Source organism: Panicum hallii, chromosome 3 (genome assembly GCF_002211085.1).
Source record: "Panicum hallii strain FIL2 chromosome 3, PHallii_v3.1, whole genome shotgun sequence".
Lineage (NCBI taxonomy): Eukaryota > Viridiplantae > Streptophyta > Magnoliopsida > Poales > Poaceae > Panicum > Panicum hallii.
Genome location: NC_038044.1, coordinates 1823227 through 1844357, shown reverse-complemented (window position 1 = coordinate 1844357; position 21131 = coordinate 1823227). Strand labels below are relative to the sequence as shown.

The following is a 21131-nucleotide window of genomic DNA, read 5'->3' as shown; positions in this document are numbered from 1 at the left end:
AAACGCATCCCTCTACTTTTATATATCGCAGTATACGAACTAAGGATGAAGGACCTTCATTGAAAATTCTGAAAACAAAAGGAAAAAAAAGGTTCCTAAAACAATTTGTAATTTACATTTTTGCCCCTTCAGCCTCCAGTAGAGCTACAGCGCGCTCCCCCTGTCCACACCATAAACTCGCAACCCCCACTGAAAACTCCAATTTCCCTCGCTTCTCCCACCCCACTTTTCCCTCGTTTTCTTCCCTGCCCTCACTTCCGCCGCGCAAACCCTCGCCCGCCGCCGCCTCAGATCCCAGCTCTCAAACCCTGCCGCCCTCCCGCGCGCCGTCCCTCCGATCCGCGGCTCCACGCGTGCCCCGATCCCCATGGCGGCGGCGGCGGCCGGCGGCGGGGCCGGCGAGGCCGGGGCGCGGGCGCTGCTGCAGCGGCACCAGCCCTTCGCGCCGCCGCCCGGCGAGTACCACAACTTCGGCGCGCCCGCGGCCGGCGGCGACGAGATGGTGGAGGCCGTCGTCCTCAGGACGCCAGTGAGTTCCGGGGGACTGGTGGTCGAGTCCTTGTGCTGAAATTCCCGGTTGTTGGGTCAAACGCTAGAGCGCGGGCGGTTGATGGCCCCTCCCGCCAGCGGCGAGGGGAGCCGGGGGAGCTCGTGTGCGCTGGTCCACTGAATCAGCTTTAGCAATGCCGACGCGCGTCGCCTTGGATTTGGTGACGACCGAGCTGGTGGGATGGGGTTGGTTTGGGTGTTCGCGGAGACGAATTCGCTGAATTTCACTACCGGTGATGGAATCTGCTGCAAATTCTGCACAGATTTCGCGTTATCTGCTTTCTGTCGTTCCATGAAGAGGTGAACAGATGGATAGTTTGCTGTCGTTTAGGTGAATGTTGCTAGGATGTAGTAAGAGAATGCGCTAATCTGGTGAAATTTTCTAATCGTGATATTTGAGGGGATAGCTTTGCTTCTTTGTGCGTGCGCATATTACAACATATTAATCAATGAACGCTTATATTTTTTTTTGTTTGCACATGGTAATCAATATGCGCCAGCTAGAGTGCTATATTGATGGTGCTGTTTGGTGTTTTTTGTGCTGATGAATTGATATGGTGTGTGCTGATTTATCTGGCATCACCCCCCTCCTTTTGTGATTATCAGATTACATAACAAATTGTTACCTAAATTTGGCAAACACTTTGTCTAAGTCTATGCAACTTGTACATGCAGTTATCTAAAAGCACTAGACGCTAGCAATATGTTGGCGGTAGCTTGAAAACCCCAATTAATGCTCCAAAACTCTGGAGATTGAGCGCGAACTATCTTATGGATGGTCAATCATAAATAATGGTGAAACCTCATACAAGTGCATTGTTAAAAGCAGCGCAGGATTTGAATTTACTGAAAAATCTACAAATATTACAAACCATATAAATCTGTCTCCTTTCGCGCCAAAATAACACTATTGTCAAATTTTACCAAATAATCAGTCTGGCTTAATTTATTACCATCCTAACAATGTTCCCAGGAGGTTCTACACTTGTCGGCTTGTGGAGACTATTTAGATGATGTTGCATTTTTGTTGTATTAATGTAATGCTTTTCAGCAACTTGTGCTCATAAATATAGGATCTCAAAGCATAACGATATATATGCATGCAGTTTTTTATTTAGCTCTGGTTCTAACAAGAATATTCCTCTTGTAGTTGAAACGGAAACAGAACAGAGAAGGAAATGGAGCTGCCGAACCAACTGACTGGATGATGAGCCCTGGATATGCTAATGCAGGCAGCAGTCCGGTTCCTACACCACCGTCAGGGAAAGGTTTAAAATCTTCTGCCAAGCCTAAGGCTACCAAGGGCCAGAAACCTTGCCCTCAGACCCCTTTGAGTTTTGGTGAGTGATGCACATTCAATCAGCCATGAATCATCTTTGTCTTGGATAACTCAATCTAATTGTATACTTTTTCACAGGTTCTCCAGGCAATCCTTCTACTCCTGTCGGTGGCTGCCGCTATGATAGCTCCCTAGGTGAGAAGAATCAGTTATCAATTTTCCTGTTTTGGACGTTGATATTTGCATGGTATCTTGATCTCAGATTTCCTTTCTTTTTTCATTATTGCCTTTTAGGGCTCTTGACAAAGAAGTTCCTAAACTTGCTAAAAGGTGCACCTGGCGGCATAGTTGATCTGAATAATGCTGCAGAAACTCTAGAGGTAGAACTTCTTTGTTTGTATCTTGTTCCAAGCACGGTTTTCTTTTGTTAAACATATACATGCAAAACTTGTTTTGCAGGTACAGAAAAGGCGTATATATGACATTACTAATGTTCTCGAAGGGATAGGGCTTATAGAAAAGAAGCTTAAGAACAATATCCGTTGGAAGTAATATTCTTAGTACCTGTATTTGTGATTGGTTCTTTATGGGCATTACTCACTTCATATGTCCTTTTGCAGAGGAATCGATGACTCACGGCCTGGAGAAGTTAGTGATGATATGTCAATTTTACAGGTACTATGCTTCATTTTTTCCTATTTTTTTATAAAATAGTTCTTCTCAAAGCTGATGCTTAAGTATGGTTCTTATTCTCTAAGAAATATTTATATTTATTCTATTTGTCATCCACAGGCAGATATTGAAGCTCTCACAGTGCAAGAGCAAAATTTGGATGAACGGATAAAGTTAGTCACCAGCTATTTAAAAACTCCTGTTATTGTTATTATTTCAGTTTTTCTAAGCATTCTTCTCCAATGTTTCTTTCAGTGAAATGCGGGACAGGTTAAGGGAGCTTACTGAAGATGAAAATAATCAAAAGTAATTATATTCTATTTTCCCCTCAAGACTTGAGTAATTGCCTCGCATGTCTAGGCATTGCAGGTTTTGGATCTGATTAATGAATCTCTGTACCCACAGGTGGCTTTATGTTACAGAAGATGATATCAAATCTTTGCCTTGCTTTCAGGTTCCTTTTTTTTTGCCCTGACTTTAGTAACTGTTAAAATGATCAACAATTCAACACTACTCAGTATAGATATGAATCAAGTAACTAAAAGTTCACTACAACATGCAGAACCAAACTCTAATTGCTATAAAAGCACCGCATGGTACAACTTTGGAAGTCCCAGATCCTGATGAGGTGGGTTGCAAAACTATCTTTGTTTGTCACACTCACGGTCATAGACGGATGTTACATTTCGTTAATGGAGTCAACTCCCCTACGCAGGTTAATGATTATCCTCAAAGAAGATACAGGATTGTGCTAAGGAGTACTATGGGTCCGATAGATGTGTACTTAGTTAGGTATATGCTCATTATACCCCATGTCTGGCATATGCTAAAAAAAACATTAAAAAAATCAGAATGCACATCTCCAACTTAACATGATGCCTAACATTATTTTGTTGATTGATCGTAGTCAATTTGAGGAGATGAGTGGCATGGAAACTCCTCCGAGGCCTACACCGACAATAAGCATGGATTCTCTAGAGAATCCTAGGACGCCTTTGGCTGCAGAATGCAGCAAAGCTGCAGGGACAGAACCTACCATTCAACAAGGGTTTACACTACCTCCTGATGCTCCTAGTAGTTCGCAGGACATTGGCGGGATGATGAAGATTGTCCCTTCAGAGCTTGATGTAAGTTCACTTCCATGCATTATTATTCAACAGGATGTGTGACGTGAAATTGATTTGTCTATAATCATGTTCTTAATATTTAAGTGCATGTTTTTTTTTTGCACCCGCTCAGCTTCACGTGATATGCTTAAATCACATTTGGTCTTGCTTCGTCTAATTTGGAAAATCGTGTTATGTTTGCTTTGCTTCAGTATATCTTCCTTTTATGGAATATCAACCCCTTTGTAGCACTTCATTACTTAAAAGATTGATCTGTGAAGAGGTACAACTTGAGTTTCTTTACCAATTATCACCGAACTGGGCAACACAACCTTTTTCCTAATATTGAAACACGTGGTAGACAAATTTTGTTTTGGATATATGGAACATTACACATCTGAGTTCAACAGCAATACTTGCAGTTCAGGAGCGCAAGCACCTTGTAAGGCCTTAACCCCCCTTTTTTTCTTGGCAGACTGATGCAGACTACTGGCTCTTATCAGACACAGGAGTTAGCATCACAGACATGTGGAAGACAGCACGTATCCTTCTAACAGTCTCTGTCACCATATCCATGTTTCTCATGTAGTATAGCATATGCAGCTTTTTGATATGAAACCAGTAGACCCTTAACTCGACAACGCAGCAGATGTGGAGTGGGACGGGATCGAGAAATTCAACGCGGAGGATTTCCTGGAAGTCAGCACGCCCCGTCAGCAGGATAAACCGGCCGACGTCGTGGATGGCCCCTCCTGTATGAGCTGAAAGCAGATGAATCGTGGCAGGGAACACCATTCATATTTTAACGGCCGATCGGATCAACCTGGAGCGGTATATGGCTGAGTGATGTACAGATGCTAGCCCAGAAATAGCTCAAATGGTCTTTTCGGATCATGCTGATCATATAACCGAGCGTGGAATGTGGACTGCTCAGGCTGTCCTTCACAGGTTGACCTTGAAACCATGTGCCGGGCCTGCAAGTTGCATGCTGTGCTGGGCATCCCACAGCATGAGGAGTGTACAATTAGGAATATGTTGTGTGCTGATGATGCTCGCGGAGATCCATTTGTAAAATAGTAGTCACTATTAGTTATTTATTATTTGCGTCATACTGATTCATCTCTCTTTGAAAAGAAAAAGAAAAACCAAGCGTGTAAATGGTGGCATCCTGGCATGGATGGATCATGGATGGATGCTGCTACGAACAAAGCCCTGCTCTGGAAGTAACCTGTCGTCGGGCTTCGAGTGTCTTGGCAGATGGTCTCTCGCCATCACAACTCACAAGGCACGGGCGCACGGCAACCTCTTGTGCTGATGATGCAGTGCATGTGCATCGTGATCTCTGCTAGCATTTGATTATTCCGCTGCTTCCCTGCAGCTTCACATCGAAGCAACTCTGCTACTCCGTTTCCTTTTCTTGCTTGTCACATCGGGCATCCGGTTGACTGGTATTTTCTTTCCCTGGTCGCCGTTGATGCGGTTTTCTTCTATATCTTCACGCCATTACAAAATGGAGTCACGGTCAGTGTCGATTGTCGAGTATCCTGTACGTGAGCAGTCGTAGATGGCACCACACCATGCCAGTGCCGCGTCAAGCTTATCTGCTTCATCTTTTGCCTGGGAGCATGATGTGGCTAATCCTTCAGCTTGGCGCCTACTGCTGGTCAGAGCCAGAATCCTTTGCTTCAGAAATGGAAAGTAAAATGCAGAACCAAACTCTCAAGTAATTGATCATTAGTTATTTAGTTCGCGCATATGTGTTTGGTGTTTTCTTTTTCCTTTTTTACCATATGCCGGTGATTGGTGTTTTGCTGTATCGATCAACTCTATAGAATAATGGTGGACTGATGCCTCTTCGAAAAAGGATGTTGAAGCCATATCATTTTTCCATTGTCTAAAAAAGGGTGCTCTGTGGAAGATCACAAATGGAGGAAATACAACACCTTTTGTTGCATAATTGCATTACTCTCATTCTGTCGCTGTTTGATACAGGTAGGCATTTTGCCATTTTATGGAAATTCATGGACGACTTGATTAAGAGGGGTAATGACCATGGACCACTGATATTTGCACCTTGTTTAATCTATTGTTACAAGCTGGCCAGCTGGAGTGCTACCCAATAAAAATGGCAAGATGCCTAAACAATTGCAATGGAACATGCGCCAACTATGACCCAGATTTCATCTTTTGTTTTCTTTGGCCACATGTTGTGGAAACTATCTTGAGCCTCAGTCAAAGAGGTCATGAATCAAGTCCTGGAATAAAAAAACCCGGATAATAACTAACCAACATTTGATTAGTGTATTTCATCTCTCCCACTTTGACCCCCTAATATTCTGCTCAAATTATGCAGGTATTATATGCCCTTTCACTGATTCCTACTTGTCCAAAACAAAAGGGGCTTTATGCATTCTGGTCCACCCCACCTGGCCTGGCTCATCTGCAGATATTCGATTCTGAAAGACTCCAATGTGGAGTGCTGACGGTTGAGCATAAAGTGAATTTTCTCACCTTACTGTATTCTTGAGCTACACAATGCAAGTAAGATCCCACCTTGAAATGTTGACATGGACTGATAATGCCTCGCTGAGACTTGTTTTAAAGCAAGTGCATCGTGCGTGCCCAACCGAATCAAGCAGTAGAATGGTTCCAAAAAAGAAAAGGAAAGAAAGAAAAAACAAACAGTAGAATGGTGCCAAAAAAGAAAAAGAAAGAAAGAAAAAACAGTACAAGGATAGAACAGTAGAAGTATTAGGAGTTTGGTTCCTCCAGGGTTTATTTTAAGCGTCGTCACATTGGATGTTTGATGCTAATTAGGAGTATTAAATATAGATTAATAAAAAAATAAATTCCAAAACCCTAGGCTTATTCGTGAGCCGAATCTATTAAACCTAATCAGCCCATGATTAGCTCATATGATGCTACAGTAAATATATGCTAATCATTGATTAATTAGATTTAATAGATTCATCTCGTGGACAGACTAAGTTTATGCAGTTAATTTTATAATAAATTATCAAGACATTCGATATGAAATGACTTAAAATAAGCATAAGGGAACAAAGCCTGCAGCCTGCTACGCTGCTACTAAGCCTGCCATAGTTCCGTCTGATCTGATGTGATGCTAGAAACAGATCGCCCAAAGGAAACGCAACAACTGTCTTGGCTGCACTTTGATGTGACTCTATATCAGCTTCATCCCATGAGGCTCCGGGTACCAACTTCTGAATTCTAACTCTTTATTTTTTTAAAAGAAAATCGTCATTTATTTTGCACCTTATTTGTTGTTACAAGCTTAACAGTAGCTGGTCAATTACTGGATAAAAATTTGCAAGAGGTCTAAACTTGTAAGGCAATCTCTCTACAGCATGCCTCTGCAAATGCCAAATGGATTTGTGGGACCTAGCGAATATACTGAATCTAATTGTTTCCTGTGAAATTTGTACGCGCTTTAAGTTTCGAAATGGACCTAACTTATTTAGAAAAAGAAGTAGCTTACTGATAGTATGTATGATCAACAAGTATCCCATTTCTAAAAAGGTATGTAGACTTAAATTTTCTAATGAACATTATTTGTTTTTATTCATTTTTAATAGATTCTAACGAATTGGGCCTCTAATATTCACTTGCCCAAGCTGCTAGCTCATCCTGAATCCCAGATGCTGTTCCTCAATTCCCAAATTAAGAATATATCCCAAGTGCGCCATGCTGACTGTTGAGCATCCAACTCTCGCCAACGTGGACCAAGATTCCAACGGAATGCGGATTGCTGACTAGGACTGATCCCGAGCGGGCCCCGCATGCGGTGACGCGAAATGCGGCAAAATTAGGGCCACAATTTCCTCGTGGCACTGGTGCCTTCCATCCTGGCCATTCGATTGATCAAAAGGGTTAGGTAAATGCTACTACTAATAATTCCCATCCCTGTTTTGAAATGTTCTTTGTAGTGGCCCCAAACTTGTGATAGAGATGTTTCTGTTGTTATCCACAGGCTACTCTTCTTGCTGTGCAGTGGAGATTTTGCAGTCCTGACCATGCTATATATATTGCTCTTTTATTCCCAATATTTTGATTGGTCGACTTCCTAGGTCTGGACAATGGACAAGTAACTTCGTTGCCAATTACGTTCTCATAATTTGTGTCACTACATGCACAGATGAAGAATGCTTTTATAGCAGTGTAGCTAATGATATGATTTTTTTTTTCACTATGCTAACATGTGGTTTTAAAATGTTAATAGCCAGGTCAAATGAAAAGAACGTAGAGAATGAATACAAAGTTGTCTATCCCCAAAACACTATTAACTTTTTTTAAAAAAAAAGCAATGGCCAATGAGGTGTTCCATACTAATACTATTCAATTATGTCAACAAACCTTCTCTGCTCTAGTATTTTCTAAACGAACTCTAATAAACAGACTCCAAAATTGACTAGCAATTAGAAGCTACATTTTTTGTAAGTATCTAGAAGATTTCTGTAATCAGTGCTAGGATTTGTAAATTGTTCCAAACTATCCTAAACGAAATCAAGACTTCAAGAGTGCAACCTGACGCTGAAAAAGAAAACCATGGGAGGAAGAGGAACGCAGGTCGGCCAGGTGCTGACGTGGATACCAATAATTTCTGTGGGCCCCACCCGCCACCCCGAGCCGCTCGCCCCGCGCGGTCTGACAAGCCGTTTCAGGTCCGCTAGCCCCCAAAATTCCATTCCCGTCGTAATCTCACCACCGAAATTCGCACTACTGATTTCCCGAACATCTACCAAGTCCATGACATGTGGGCCAGCTTATGCTATTTCGCAGCGTTTTTAGGGGCCTGCTATATATCACACCTGTGCAAAAAGAATTCTTCCCCCCTTCCTCACTCCCACACTCTGTCCCGAGCAAGTCGTCGTCGCCTCCTCCTCCCGAGCTCGCTGTTTGATTCGTTTCCTACCATCGCCGATCGCTTCTGCTATGCCGTCGGCGCCAGCCGTCGTGCCGCCGGAGTTGCCGAAGCTTTCGCCGACGTCGCAGCAGGCCCGCCGGCCGCGCTCTCCGCTAGCCAACGGCTCGGCCGGCGGCGATTTCGAGCTGCGGCACTGGCGCACGCCCAAGAAGCGCGCGGCGGGGCCGCCGCCGCCCTGGGCGCCTCCGGTGATCGATATCCCCAACGGCGCCGGGAGCGACGACGATAGCAACAGCAGCGGCGGCGGTGGGCACGGGTACACCAGCCTCCGGGACATTCTGTCGTCGCCGGAGTACGCCGCGACCACGGGCGGCTCGCCCGCGGCCTGCGGCGTCATCGGGGGCGGCTGCGGCAGCTGCGGGGACATACACATGATCCGGCACCCGCTGGTGAAGCACGCGGCGTACGCGTACCTGCAGATGACGCCGTCCGCGAGGGAGGACCCCAGCCGCCGCGGCCGGCGCTGGCGGGGGCCACTCTGCCGCCTCCTGCTCGGCTGCCTCAGCTTCATCGGGGCGCTCTTCCGGCCCTGACTCCACCGGCGACACCGTGCTTGCGGTTCTTGGTTGCAATTTCTTCTTTGTCTTCCCTTGCTCTTCCGGTTCTTGTGTGATTAGAATTTTTCTTAGGATTCTCTCTTTTTTTGCGAGGATTTTCTTAGAATTTTCGTGCTTTCCCTTGAAGTGTAATTTGTGTAAATAATTTGCTAGGATTAGGCACAAATGGAGATGAGATTATAGCAGGAAGAGAAATGATTAATCGCGCACTCACAGCATATCATTGGATAGCTTGATTCTGCTATGATTTTTTTAGTCGTCATGAAGTAATGATTGGCGCAATGAATATGAGAGCAATCAAATGAAGAAAAACAAGTAATGAAGCAGGCTGAGATATATTCCATCGCAGAAAGAAGAATGAAACATACTGATCAATGAAAAACTAACGATTTCTTTCATATCACTTGAACCATACTTGATACACATCCATCTGTTCTTCACAATGGTGAATGGTTGCTGATTTTGCTATGTACTCTACCTCTTTTTTTTTCCCTCTGCCTTTCTTTGATTCGTTCATTCATTCTACTTTCTTTGATAATTGATTCGTCCATTCATTCTATGTACAACAGATAAAATCATCCCCTATAGTTTGTGTAGGAGTCTCTTTGATTTCCTCTAGTAATGCTTGCCGTTGGGCGCTCGCCGGGGCTTGGCGCCACCCCCCGCGGCGCCGATGGTAGCGCGCAGAGCCTCGGCCACCACGGCGGCGTCGGGGTTGCTCTCGAACAAGGACTCCTGCGGTGGCGGCGACGGCGGCCGGCGCTTGGTGGCGAAGGGGCTCCATCCGGACTTCTTGTTCTTCTGCTGCACGTAAAAACAAAAAACGAAACCACCCGTTATTAATGCCTGCTGTGAAAAGAAAAATACCTCCAGTCAGCGCCTGTGCTTCACAATCAGGGCGCCATGATTCGTGCACGTGGACGCACATGTCCGTTTGGTGGATACGAATACGATGCTGCCTCGCTGTGCAGCTGAACCTTTGTACAGGGCGGCGTGTACCGACCAGGCAACAACCAGTCGACACGACACGACGTCTCCTGATTTCACACTGCTTCCTGTGGCCCGGCTAATCTGGGTTTCATCACGTAAAGTTACTCGTTATAGTACGAGATGCCAATACGTGAGCATCGATTTCTGTAGTTCATCATACCCAAAAGACCATGCCAGGTCAGATCAGAAAGAAGTGAGCATTCACCAGACCAGTTCATGGAGCGTGCCAGCGTGGGAGCTGGGACAACGCAAGGAAGGAGAACGCAACGTTGCATGAGCAGAAGAGCTGACAGGAACGAGACAAGGTCAGAGCTGGGCAGGATCAGTGTGTGGAAGCTGGAACGGGGTGAAGGAAACGGTCAGGTTGACAGGTTGTGCTGGCCCTTTGGCTCTTGTGCAGACAAGTGCCCACGTTCTCCGCGCGGGCTGCTGCTGCTTTCCCAGTTGCTGCAAGGCCAGAGCCGTTTGCGCGTCACTGTCCGGCGGGCCAGGATTGTATGGGAGCAGCGAGAGGCTGATAGGGCAGGCAGGGGCCGCACCCGCATGGGCGAGCAACCGTGGCCTCAGCTTGAGGTCGGGGAGAGGGGGCACCCGGGCAGGCGAGAGCCCCTGGCAGTTGGCAGGCACTGGGCCTGGAAGGATTGGTGGATAATGCTGCATTGCTGCTGTCTGCTTTGTCAAAGTGGGGCGGTGAGAGGGAAACCAAGGGGGAGTGAGTTGGCAGGGTTGGAGGGCTGGGCTTTCTTTGTTAGCAACAGTTTGTTCGATGCCGGTTGGAGTTTCTTTAGATGTGACAAGCAGGAGATGTCATGGTTCATCCAAAAGAAAAAGGTTGGCCAAAAAATAACTGGAGTATGTTGATGAGATTTCGGTAGAATATGATTTAAAATAAGGGCAAACTTTTCAACCAAAGCTCAATTTCATATGTTCCGAGCTAAAAATCATCTGTCGCTGGCAAAATGTAAGCCTGCAATTGAGTTTCTGATTGTGATACTTTGATTGGATTGCATTCAAAGGAGCAATAGTTTTTTTAACTGCAGGATAGCTAACCAATGGCACTAAATTTGATCAGTAAGAAAATCTAATGAATCTACATGGAAAGTAGTGTTATTAAATTTATTTATAGCAACCGTACTGCACGTCCTTCAGACTGTATGATGCATAGGATGATAGGACATGAACTTTACCAAGAAAAAACAAATTTGTTTAACAAATTCAGTGTCAATTGTTTTCTGTAAACCATAACCTATAGCAATTTAACACAGATGAGAAGAATAAATTTAGTGTCAAAAGTCAAAACTACCCCGCATGCTGAAATTTAGTCAAGAACAGAAAGGGTCATGTTGGAGCAAGGAGGAAATATAGTGCACGCTATATCTATACTGAGTAGGTCTGATGGAGAAATTGTTGTTACCTCTGCATTGGATCCTTCAGGTTTCTCTGATACGACATAGCGAAGGACATCCATGAAGAAGGCTGTCCCTTTGTCTGCGAAATTCTTCATGTAGAAGCTAAGCAGTTGCCCTGATTTCGCCCTCAGATGCAGTAGCCTCTGCTCGATGTTTGGTTCATATTGCATCACTATGGGCCGAAGAAAGGTGTCATATACCACATCACTTCCCTGCGGATACAGTGAAGTTAAAGCAGATTTTGACCCAAACAAAGGTATGGTTTGCTGGAGAAGTTAAAATCTGAACGAACAAACTTGCTTTCTTACCTTTGTTTTGGGGTACCAGAGATAGACAAAGAAAGCTAGCTTCATTTCTGAATACATCGGCATCCTGACAAGGATACAATACGATAGACATGCGTAGATAAGTGATAGGCTTCAAAATTATAAAGAAAATAGTAAGCAACAAGAATTGAACTGACCAAGAGATCACGCTCTCAAAGGCTATAACCATGGCCACAATAATCCTGAAATATTCACAAACAGGACAGTTTACAAGGATATGTTAGTCTATCTGATACAGTGGTACTTCTACTCAGTCTGAAGACAACACTAATTTTGTACTAGCAAACAAAATAAGCAACAATAAACCTATATGTAGGAACGACTCTAGTAGTCCATGCAATAAGACATGATTGTTTTTAGTCATAGATTGTACGAATAACAAAGTTATTTCTTTGTTTACTACAGCATTTGTATTTTGTCTTGTTGTGTATATACATAGATTTCTTCAATACTAATGTCACTGCTAACTCGATTTTCTAGTAAATAATACCCCAAAAGTCCAGTGAATTCCCCAAAAATAAAGCCTACGATTAAAACCTTACAGTTACTCTATTACTTTTAGCATAGGGTGTCAGAAAAAATAATGTAACATAACCATGGCTGCTCACAATAGTTGAAGTACATATTGCCAAAAGTCTCTTCATTTCCTCTGCTAGGGTAGTATTAACAAAACAATTCTAGTGAGTAGCGCACATTTTACAATACCTTGCATTAGTGGAAAATGTTCCTATGTTAAAATAAAAAACACCTTGAAAAAGAATTCCTCCCTTCTAGCATATGGAGCATCTCCTTTTCATATTTAACTAACAAGTTAACATCAGATTTCAAAACTATATCACCACATAGAATGGTGATCTTATCGCCCCAACTGGTATATATTCTACAGAAATAACTAGATTATAAAAATCATTCCCTGAACTTGGTTCTTTTTTTTTTTAAATCCCTGATAACAAAATGGAACTGTGCATATTTGTATACTAGATTATAAACATTTCTCAGGTCAATCGACCATTCCATTACCAGACAACCATGTAACTCAGACAAACAGGACAACAGAACTTTTGTCCAATCTAAAATGGCCCAGTAAGAGAAATAACAACTGGTAACCAGCTGAGTGATTTTATGGAAATGATCACTGACTAGGCAAAGGGAAAGACTCGTATGGCCACAGGCAAACATTTTGTTTGCATAACAGGATTTTTTTTGTCTCTCTTTTAGATGACAGTCTGCAATCCACATGAAGCTTCTTATCTCTTTCTTTGAAGAGCTTCATGTTGAAGTCAAAGGAAGATTAGGTAAAACCTAGTTTTGCATCATTTTCTGGTTAGATGTTGAATTGGCCTCCCTTTGGTCAATTGAGCCAATTAAAATGAATATGGTGGGCCTTCGAGCCTACCATATTTTAGTTGGTCAGTGACCAAGTCTGGTGATGCTCAAGTCTAATTAAATAGGTAAAATAACAAATCAGGAAACATTCAGCTCACAAACAAATCGATCCTCTTATGTCAGATATCATGAAATGAATGACTACGCACAGAATCAAATTGATGTTGTTAACAACGCAAATGTTTGATGAATTTATAGTCAATTTCTTCCAAAAAAATGCGTTAGTCTTTGTACTAGTTATTAGAGAACTACTACCAATTTACTTGAGGCTAATATTTTGAAAACTTTTGTCTAAGTTGAAGAAGGCATTCGATGAAAGGATATCAATTCTTCCAGTAACTCATATGTCTTACGTTCCACTAAAGTAATGGCGGCTACTGGTTCCATTTACTACTGAGAATCAGATTGAAAAAGTTTACAAAGAATCAATCTCAGTGTTTTTTTTTTCATTGAAACAAAGAATTCAGTCAAGTAGGGTTACATAAAATGAGTCAACATGTTTCTAAATCCAGTATATACAACAAAATGCCAAAATAGAAAACTCTGGTCTTGGAAACAAAATTATGTGTAATCCCAGTGGGAATGGCAGAAATGCCTCAGTCTCACAGTAGATGCCAAACAAAAGGGACATGAAATCTCTGTCTTCAATTACATTTCAATAAGCATGCCACTTATTGCAGAAATAGTTTGTTAAAACTTGGCCAGGTAAACATAGACATAGGCAATATAACCAAAATAGCAATTAATTTAGTGATTAGTAAATCATATATGATGCAAAACCCTGTATAGTAGCAATAATGTCAGAACATTTTTCCCGCACTTCACCAGTGCATATTGGATGGTCGCCCCGATCATGCATTTCACAGGGAGAAGCAAACCAATCTCTTTTTGAGTTGAGGCTTCTACAAGATGTAAAAATTAGTGCAGCACAATTTGCCCCCCCTGCTCTAGTCCATTGCATTGATTTCTAATCAGAAGTCTTAATACAGCATTTCTAATGTTTGGCAGCTTTATTTTCGCGCCTATTTCTAGGTGGCAGAGGCAGGAATCTGAATCTGGAACAGAACTTGCCCAGTTCTATCAATCCTAAAATAGCATAGAGCTGGCAATCATTAACAATAAGGCTGAGGAATGGGCAAGAACCCTCTGATTGACACCACTTTCTTCCGTGGAATGCAGGATTGAGGTGTCATGATCCAACCATCCACCTAACAACCAACTATTAACGCACCATAACGAATGTAATAGTTTGTAATTGAAAAATAAAGGGAGGCAGAAATAAAGGTGGCACAATCATTTCGCATGAACTTTTGCCTATAAACACACATTAAAAAACCACTCCATGTTATGTTAGTCAGGGAGCAAAAGGCTAAAGGTGGGCGAACTAAAGTCAGCATCATGAAACCACTTAAAAGTAAAAACCACGTTATCCAAGTACTGAATCTCACGCCACATCGTCAGAGGGTAAAGAGAAAGCACGCAATCGCGATAGCTAATGGTAACACACAAGCAGGCCGATGGGCGACGGATGTGGAATCGGCAGCGGCAAACGCATGGTCGATCGATTGAAACGAATTGAAATCCGTTTGCGACTCGACAACCCGAGGAAGGTGGCGGTTGACCGAGGGAGGTAACAAGGGAGTGAAGGAGGCAGGGACGCACCAGTACTGGCACCAGAAGCGGAGCATGTGCGCGTCGTTGGGGCGCGTCTCCACCGTCTTGAAGCACTCGAACGCCGGCATGGCGTACCCGAAGAGCAGCCTGTGGGCGAACCAGGTTTCAAAATCAGCACGCGTCAGCGAAAGCCAAAAAACCAAAGCACCGCCATCCGTCCGACCGGCCCGGCGAAGGAGGCAGCATTCGGGTGGGACGAATTCCGACGGGGGCTTACAGCAGGAGCTTCGACAGGAGCTCCCCCAACATCTCGCCGGACCCGGAATGCCGGCCGCCTGCGGCGCTCGGTCTCGCAACCCCCCGCGCGCGGAACCGCGGCTCCTGGCCGCTCGCGGCGCCGCTTTACTTGGGGAGTCGCGTGGAGCGGCGGTGGCGGAATGGCAGCGGAGAGGAGGCGGGGAAGGGAGAGGAGCGGAGGCGGAGAAGGAAGCGGTTGCGTTGGCTTCGGGAAGACGCCTGCGGCAGACCCGCGACGAGTCGGAGATTTGAGAGGGGTGGGCAGGGCAGTTGCCGTTTGCCGAGTCCTCGGACGTGGTGGGGTTGGACCGTCCGTCCGAGCCGGGGGATTGGACTCGTTCGGCCACGACCGCGACTGGGCCTGGGCCATCTACAATGGATGAGGAGTTGGCTTTACGGCATCTGGTCCATGATCCGGTGGGGCCAGGTAGGGGGCATGGCGTCCGTGCGGCCGATCCTCCTGTCACGTACGGGAGGACATGTACAGAGCAACGACCTCCTAGCTGAAAACAAATGCAACTGTCACACAGTCCATCTTTAGCTCCGCAGCAGATCGATGGCGCCCTTTTGGGGCAGGAAACGTGGCGAGAATCTCTACGGAGGGCACGCCAAAGCGGAGAAGATTTGGCATCTCTACGCGTGTGCAGTGACGAAGACCCAGCATTCCAACAATAATCTGGAGGCAGGCGTGCATGAACCCCGCGGGAGGGAGCGAGCGAGAAGAAGCAGGGCCGGGTCAAACCCACTGCCGTTGACGCTTTTGTTAATTTTGACTCGATTTTCTGTGCTTATGACGGTCTCTACCTGGTTTTTTCCTTCCATGAATTTCCCGATGGTTTCTTCTCCTGACATCCCCTGGTGTCCGCATCTGGCAGCGTCTACGCAATTGACGCACGCACACTTCCTCCTCTTCTTTTGTCCCCCGATCCGGCGTGGAAAATCACAACACCAATTGCTCGGCAGTTGTTGAGTTCTACCCGTCCACGGACATGGAGTAGCCGTGCGCGCGTTGCTCGATCGCTCACCGTCGTTGTCAGACATGACAGGCTAGTTTGCAGGAGTTGCCGAGGAATTAAGGATGCAAGTTCTATACGTATCGAGTCATTGGATTAATCCAAAATATTGGTATGCAAGTTGTACCAACCAACCACGATGTAAAGTCCGTTACGGGTTGGTTGGGTTTAGGCCTAGGGGTTAGGTGCTTGTCAGCTCACCGGTTCAATCCAATCAATCGAGCTCGATCATCAGCTAGCGCATCCTCTCCGACCCGTTGCTGATTCGACATGCACATGGCGTCTCCGGTATCAGATTTCCCATCTCGGAAGCCAGGCGTCGAGTCTCAGCTTCCTGGATTGGGCCAAGAAGCAGCCCATAGGGGGGTCAGGCCCAGTTCTACCGGGTCTAGTCCATTTAGTTCAATCTAAAGCCCACGGGGTCTGAACTGAAACCGTTTGTCGACGCTTCCATGTTCCATGCACGTCCGACTATCCGCTTGATAATTTTCAGCTGCCATAGCCATAGCCAGGCCTAGGAAATGAAGCTCTCAAAGCTGGATTGCAGGAGCCAAGCAGAGCACATTGATGCCGCCGCTGTGACCCAAGCCAACCCAAGGATGATCTGAAATCTCTGATCCGTTCCGGGCGCCGCCTGCATCGAATCGAATCCAAGTAGCCAAGCTGGGACTGGGAGTAGTAAACTCGTGAGGTCACGTCCGCTGGTCGCTCATGGCGATGCCGTGAACCCCGGCGGTGCTACATAAAGCTCCGCCTGCCACGCAGCGCTGCAGCTCCCGGTGCCAAGCAAAGCATTCAGTGGAGGTAGAGCAGCGCGACGCCGTACGCGTAGGCCATGCGAGGGCTCATGGCTCCAGCGTGACGCACAGTAATTTCTTCTCTCCCCTTTGGCCCTTTCAGCTCCAGCAATTGATGGTCGTCCTGCGATTAGCTCCTAAGCAAGATCGTCGGTAAACTGTCCGGTCTAAATGCAGGGAATTATGGTAAACCATTGCAGCTTCAGATCGAAGCAGGAGCCCATAACTGGACAAGACAAGTCTCGAGGATTGTAATGAAGAACAGACAAGCGCTGAATTCGCTCGCGGCAGCAGCTGGACGCATCAAATTTCGTCGCAGAGTCGGGGGTAGCCGAGCGGGGGTGGAATGCGCCCGCTCGCTCGCTCAGTCGTCAGCGCGAGGTAAATGCTAGCCAGTGGCAGGGTTACTGGCTACCGCAGCACATGCTGAAGACGCAGGCTGCAGGCATGCAGCAAATGCTGCAGCAGAGCCCCTACCTGCCCTGTTGCCATCTTCATAGCAGGGCGGCCTTGGGCTTGGGCCGGAGAGGAGCCGAATCTCCGGACAAATTTTACTGCAGCCCAAGCTTCAAGACCCTGCTGCTCCCTCTGATACTCATGCCCTCCTTTTCGGCTGCACTGCAGCGACGCGTACCTAGGCAAGTCTCACCTGAGTCACGGCCAGGGAGGCGCCATGATTTCCGGCTCAGATGCCAGGCCAGGCTGTCTGCCCGCATGTTGTCACTCGTGTACTAGGTGTTTATCCAGTACTGCCTGCTTTGTCCGGAGGGGGGCAGCTGGTCAGTCCAAATTCAATCCACATTCAGGCTCTCAAGTCTGAAGAGGACGAGCCGTGCGAGTCATTGCCAGTCCCTCGGCCGGTTTCACGGTGCGACTGGCCGACTCGTGTGGGAGTGTTCAGTACGCGGGAATACAGTTCAGTTTTTTACTGCATGATGAAAGAACCACAAAATCTTCACTGAAAAGAAAAAGGGTCCACCTGGTCAGTAGGCTCACATAGCTCAAGTGCAGAACCATGAACAAATTAATTAAGCCACAAATTCGGCGGCTTACATCAAAACCTCCTCATACAGTGCGTGTATTTGTTCGTTGCCCGTAGTAGGCCATAGCAAGAGGCCGGCTCAGACCTGAGAGTCATGGTAAGCAAGCTGTCTCCTTGCCGGGGCGCCGAGCGCTCTCGCGCGCACGCAAGCGAATAAAACCCTGCAGCTAGCAGCCTGCAAAACCACGCATCGCAGGCAGTAATGAGCGCTGTTTCCGGCACACCCAACGGCTCAAAAGGTCTGTGTCGCTACTGTTCCGGCGACACGCGTGCGCCGCCGTCATCCGGAGAAGATCCATTGGTGGTGCTGGGTTGCCGGCTCTGAAAAGCTGCGGCGCGTCGTGTTCAAGGGATGATCGCCGGCCGCTTTGCCCCTCGCCGACGACACGGCGACATGATCAGCTGAGGAGGGGCATGCATGCATGGGATATGCACCCCGTCCGGAATGCAAAACCTTCGGTGTGGTCTGCACGCATCAGCTAGTAGATTACTAGCTTGGTCCATGTATGGCTGGTCCACGTACATGGACTGAAACTGAACGCGTATGATCGCTGCGTGTGCATGTGCTCGCACAAACCATGACTGCCAAACCTGTTCATCAGCATGTTGCTTCTCATGGTCACGGCAGTGGGACCCTTTTAAACGTGTAATTGAGTTACCTTTTGGGGCATATATGAGATAACTTTTAATCACGAGTGTCGGTACATACGGACAGGGGTACCTCCTGCTAGGGTGTCCAGTCCCTTAGCGTCTCACCATACGTAATCTCCCCCTCCCCTTCTGGGTGACGTGGCATACGGCCCGGGCTTGACAGCTGGGACCATGATCTCCGGACCTTTCCTGTGCTCTTAGAGGCCCGAGGTCTCCACGTGCCCAGGAAGGCAGGGGAGCTCTCGGGTAACCCGCGCGGACCCGGACTCCCCAGGGAGGTCCGGGGCCGCCACGTGTGATGGCCGGACCATCACAGGCCTGACCGCTCCAACCGGCCTCAGGGGCCGGATCCCACCTTCCCTCGGGAAGGGGTCCGGTGTCACCACGTGCCGCCCCCCACGGTGGGAGCGGGGCTGGCTCTGCCACGTGCCTGTGGCAGGAGGCCCTTCGCGGGTCTCCAACCCACATACCAGCATTTAATGCGGTAGCTGGGCTGGGTGCGTCCAAGTCAAAAAGTATGGCCTGCCACTGACACAGGGGCAGGTAGGCTGACACCACGGTAAGCCCGCCTGTTTCCAAGGCGGCGTGTCGTGTCACCGTATGCTGTGCGCAGGCGGCGTACAGTCCCGTCACAGCGTTGCGCGCGGCGTGATGATGGCCTGTAACAGGTGAGCCGAGGCGTGCGCTGCTACAGGGCGCGCGGAGGCAACGGCGCGGCGGGTCAGCGCTGCTCCTTCGCCTGACAGGTTCTCACTCAATAGTGGTGGCACGGCTCCACTGTTGGGTAACACTGACAGTGGTCACTGTGCCTGCAAGGCAGCACACGACCGTATCCAGGCTGTGGATACGCACATTATCTTCCCAACCGTGAAGGCTACAACGAGGAGCTGGAGAAGGAGATCTCCATATCACATAGAGCAGGCTCCTATTGGCCGGGCCCACCTGTCGGGGCCCCGCACAATGTAATCACTCCCCTTGGACTATAAAAGGGAGAGTGCACTCGTTAGAAGATAAGGTTCAGACAGACACACACGAACACAAACTAAGGTGCATCCGAGCTCACACAATCAATACAACACCAAAGTGGACGTAGGGTATTACGCTCCGGCGGCCTGAACCACTCTAAAATCCTCGTGTCCTTCCTGTGTTCATCCGCACATCGATCAAGCGCTCCTAAGTCTCCTCCAAACCCATCCTAACTAGGATTAGGCGGGTGCATTCCGCCACCCGGCTGGAGATTTCCTCTGACAACGAGTATGGAGGATTTAGGGACAGATTTAAGGGCTAAGTTAGGCTATTTTAATAGTGAATGGTGGGAGTGGGCAATTTAGACGCAAATTTAGAATGATATACTTTAGATTGTTGGCATAGGTGAATGCTACTTTACGGCATAATTCTGATATAGATTGATGGGTTTCTTTAGTTTATTTTCAAAACGATGTGGGTAGGTAATTTTTAGGGAAAAAACAAATCTGACGGCTATTATTGTCCATGATGGCAAAGATGAGTAATTTAGATATAGGATCAGTGATTACCTTAGAAATTTTTTTAGATCTAATGCTACAATATACTGTTAATAATTATTAGAGTTTACCGAGTTGGTATCTAGATTTCTCTAAATTTCTATGAATTTTTTCTAGTTCTTAGTACGTGCGGATTACCATGTGGACTTTAAAGAAGATACTTAGGGCCTGTTTGGATCCTTTGGCAAAAGGGCAAATAGCAAAAAATTTGCTCTTTTTTTTCCATTTGGACCCAAACACCCTATAGCAAAAAGGAAACAACAAATACAGATAGCAAAAGGAAACAGCAACCCGCCCGATCCCGCATCCCGACCCCGCGCCTCGGCCTCCCCCCCCCCCCCCCCGCCGCCGCGGGAAAGGGGATAGGAGAGGGAGAAAAGAGGTTTAAATGAGCTTTTACCAAAACTTTTGCCATTTGGATCCAAACACCTCTAATGGCAAAACTTTTGCCACTTTTGGCAAATGGCAAAATTTTTGCCCTTTTACTCTTTTGCACTTTGGATCCAAACACTACCTTAATAATAGTAAGATAAAGTCGTATTTGGCCAAGCTTATGGGGGCTCCGGCTCCTCCTGACAGCGGCATTGACAGCGGTATTGTACCGTCAGAGAAGCCGGAGCCGCAGGAGCTGCAGTTTTAGTGACAGTCTGTGGCTCCTCCGCCGGCTGCGAGAGGGATGGGGAAGGGAGGGGGGAAAAAAGCTCCGTGCTACAGTAATCTACGATGCTGCTATTGTAAACTGTCACAAGGATCGGAAGCCTCGTGAAGTTGCACCAAACATGCACTAAGATGGGACCCGAGTGTGAGCATGTAAATTGGAGAAGGAGCATCCTGACCACGTACAGCCAGTAGGAAGATGAAAATGCTCTGACAGCAGCGTGGTGGAGACTCGTCCACTGCACATCCCTGCTCGCGCGAAGACCTGCCGGCACCCGGGCTTAACGGTTAAACCCTCTTTGATGATTGCACCGAACC

General features: G+C 46.8%; 3 protein-coding genes across 6 annotated transcripts; 2 read left to right on the top strand and 1 right to left on the bottom strand.

The window, feature by feature from the left end:
* The first annotated feature begins 203 nt into the window (after positions 1–203).
* LOC112883797 (transcription factor E2FA-like) lies at positions 204–4734 on the top strand. 2 transcript variants are annotated; one of them, XM_025949027.1, is made up of 14 exons: positions 204–529; positions 1700–1889; positions 1967–2023; positions 2123–2208; positions 2288–2376; positions 2449–2503; positions 2621–2673; positions 2756–2806; positions 2906–2954; positions 3063–3128; positions 3216–3292; positions 3408–3627; positions 4082–4148; positions 4256–4734. In XM_025949027.1, the coding sequence occupies exons 1-14, from the start codon at positions 368–370 to the stop codon at positions 4369–4371; spliced, it is 1338 nt and encodes a 445-aa protein (XP_025804812.1). In that variant the 5' UTR covers positions 204–367; the 3' UTR covers positions 4372–4734. The 2 variants fall into 2 exon arrangements, with proteins under 2 accessions (XP_025804812.1, XP_025804811.1); XM_025949026.1 differs by having other exon boundaries at positions 205–529; positions 4253–4734.
* Positions 4735–8468: 3734 nt separating this feature from the next.
* Positions 8469–9394, top strand: LOC112887952. The gene has a single exon (XM_025954250.1). The coding sequence runs from the start codon at positions 8560–8562 to the stop codon at positions 9082–9084; it is 525 nt and encodes a 174-aa protein (XP_025810035.1). The 5' UTR covers positions 8469–8559; the 3' UTR covers positions 9085–9394.
* Positions 9395–9481: 87 nt separating this feature from the next.
* On the bottom strand, positions 9482–15357 carry LOC112887950 (putative HVA22-like protein g). 3 transcript variants are annotated; one of them, XM_025954249.1, is made up of 6 exons: positions 15057–15357; positions 14882–14980; positions 11971–12015; positions 11816–11879; positions 11513–11719; positions 9482–9912 (listed from the first exon to the last, which is right to left on the bottom strand). In XM_025954249.1, exons 1-6 carry the CDS (start codon positions 15077–15079, stop codon positions 9724–9726), a joined length of 627 nt encoding a protein of 208 aa, XP_025810034.1. In that variant the 5' UTR covers positions 15080–15357; the 3' UTR covers positions 9482–9723. The 3 variants fall into 3 exon arrangements, with proteins under 3 accessions (XP_025810034.1, XP_025810032.1, XP_025810033.1); XM_025954247.1 differs by having other exon boundaries at positions 15111–15356; XM_025954248.1 differs by having other exon boundaries at positions 9482–9909; positions 15111–15355.
* Between the last annotated feature and the right edge of the window lie 5774 nt (positions 15358–21131).